At 31.3% G+C, this 1713-nt stretch overlaps 1 protein-coding gene across 1 annotated transcript; it reads left to right on the top strand.

Moving 5' to 3' along the window:
• The first annotated feature begins 251 nt into the window (after window positions 1-251).
• Window positions 252-1190, top strand: LOC113077201 (olfactory receptor 146-like). Its single transcript, XM_026249656.1, has one exon. The coding sequence runs from the start codon at window positions 252-254 to the stop codon at window positions 1188-1190; it is 939 nt and encodes a 312-aa protein (XP_026105441.1).
• The last annotated feature ends 523 nt before the right edge of the window (window positions 1191-1713 follow it).

Genomic DNA, 1713 nt, shown 5'->3' on the forward strand with positions numbered 1-1713 from the left:
TGGTGTGTTGCACTATGGAAATATTCAGATGACAAGATTTGCATTTATGAACCAAATATACAGATTATACTGACAGAATCATGCAACTGAAGGTGAAATGTCATTAAAATATTTATACTTTCAAGTAATCTTAATTATCTGAAACATGTTGTATGTATTTTTCTCATAGTGGAATGCAGTAGTACCAGATGACATGTTATTAATGACAATGTCTGTTTGTTACTCTATACAAACAATTTTGCAGGGCAGCAATGGACAACCTGACTTTCACAAACAGCATTCTCCTCGTTGAGGGACTAACAGTTACACCTCAATCTTCCTATCCTGTTTTCATCCTGCTTCTGTTGGTTTATGTCTTTATTATGGTTTCCAACATTGGACTCATAATTCTGATCTCAACAGAGAAGAATCTACATCATCCTATGCACTTTCTGTTTTGTAACTTGCCACTGAATGATATAATGGGAACCACTGTCATTTTGCCACGCTTAATGCATGACATTTTCAGAGAAACTTCAGAGCGATATATATCATATCCAGAGTGTGTTGTTCAAGCTTATTTTGTACATGTTTTTGCAGTAGCATGCCATTATGTGCTTATGATCATGGCCTTTGACAGATATGTGGCTATATGTAATCCGCTGCGATACACAGCTATAATGACTAATAAAATGGTGGTTAAACTATCAGCATCAGCCTGGGGGTTGTCAGTATTCATGGTTTCAATTCTGTTAGGTCTTACTATACGCCTTTCTCGTTGCAGATCCAAAATTGAAAACCCTTTCTGTGACAATGCCTCACTTTTTAAACTGTCCTGTGAAAATGTGGTTGTAAATAATATCTTTGGAATTGTTTATACTGTGATTGTTTTTACCTTTTCACTTGGGTCTGTATTTATAACATATGGCAAGATTGCCACTGTATGCATTACCAGCAAAAACAAATCACTGAATAGTAAAGCCATAAAAACCTGTGGCACTCACATAGCTGTTTATATAATCATGTTTGTTTCTTGTGCTAGTTTTATTTTTCTTCATCGTTTTCCTGAATACTCTGAAAACAGGAAACTAGCTAGTATAATGTTCCATATTGTACCACCAGGACTAAATCCTTTAGTATATGGTTTACAAACCAAAGAAATAAGACAGAAATTTGTAAATATTTGGTGTAGAAAAAAGTTGAATTCCTAATTTTATATATATATATATATACACTTTAAATATACCAACTGTATTATATTTTTGTAAATAATACAGATCTCTGGAAAAAAAAGAAGTTCTCAATATTAGATGCATGTATTTTATCTATGTTATTCTTTTCTTTGATTGTCAGTGAAAATGTTGGAAAAACACTGTTGTTAAAGGTTGCATGTTGTATGTTAATTAATATTCTATTAGAATGATAAAATAACTTTGCTGCACTAATTAATCTACTGATAGATTTTTAGATGGAATTAATTTATTTGTTTGTTTTATAGACTTTTATATTAAATATTTTCAATACATATTACCAGCAAGGTACCAGTTGTAAATACCATAGGAAAAGGTACATTTCCATGACTTTTCTTTGTCTCCAACTTGAAATATGATCTAAAAATATCAAGTACCATCTGTACTTCATTGTGAAAAAAAAAAAAAAAAAAAAAAAATCATGGGTCTTGTAATTTCCATCAAAGAAATTAAGGTGATAATTAAAAATAATGTGTGGATTTCA

This window comes from Carassius auratus, unplaced genomic scaffold (assembly GCF_003368295.1).
Source record: "Carassius auratus strain Wakin unplaced genomic scaffold, ASM336829v1 scaf_tig00021960, whole genome shotgun sequence".
In the NCBI taxonomy this organism is placed as follows: domain Eukaryota; kingdom Metazoa; phylum Chordata; class Actinopteri; order Cypriniformes; family Cyprinidae; genus Carassius; species Carassius auratus.

What these genes read in the sequence shown, in the direction of transcription:
- LOC113077201 (XM_026249656.1), top strand. Translation starts at nt 252, where the DNA reads ATGGACAACCTGACTTTCACAAACAGCATTCTCCTCGTTGAGGGACTA.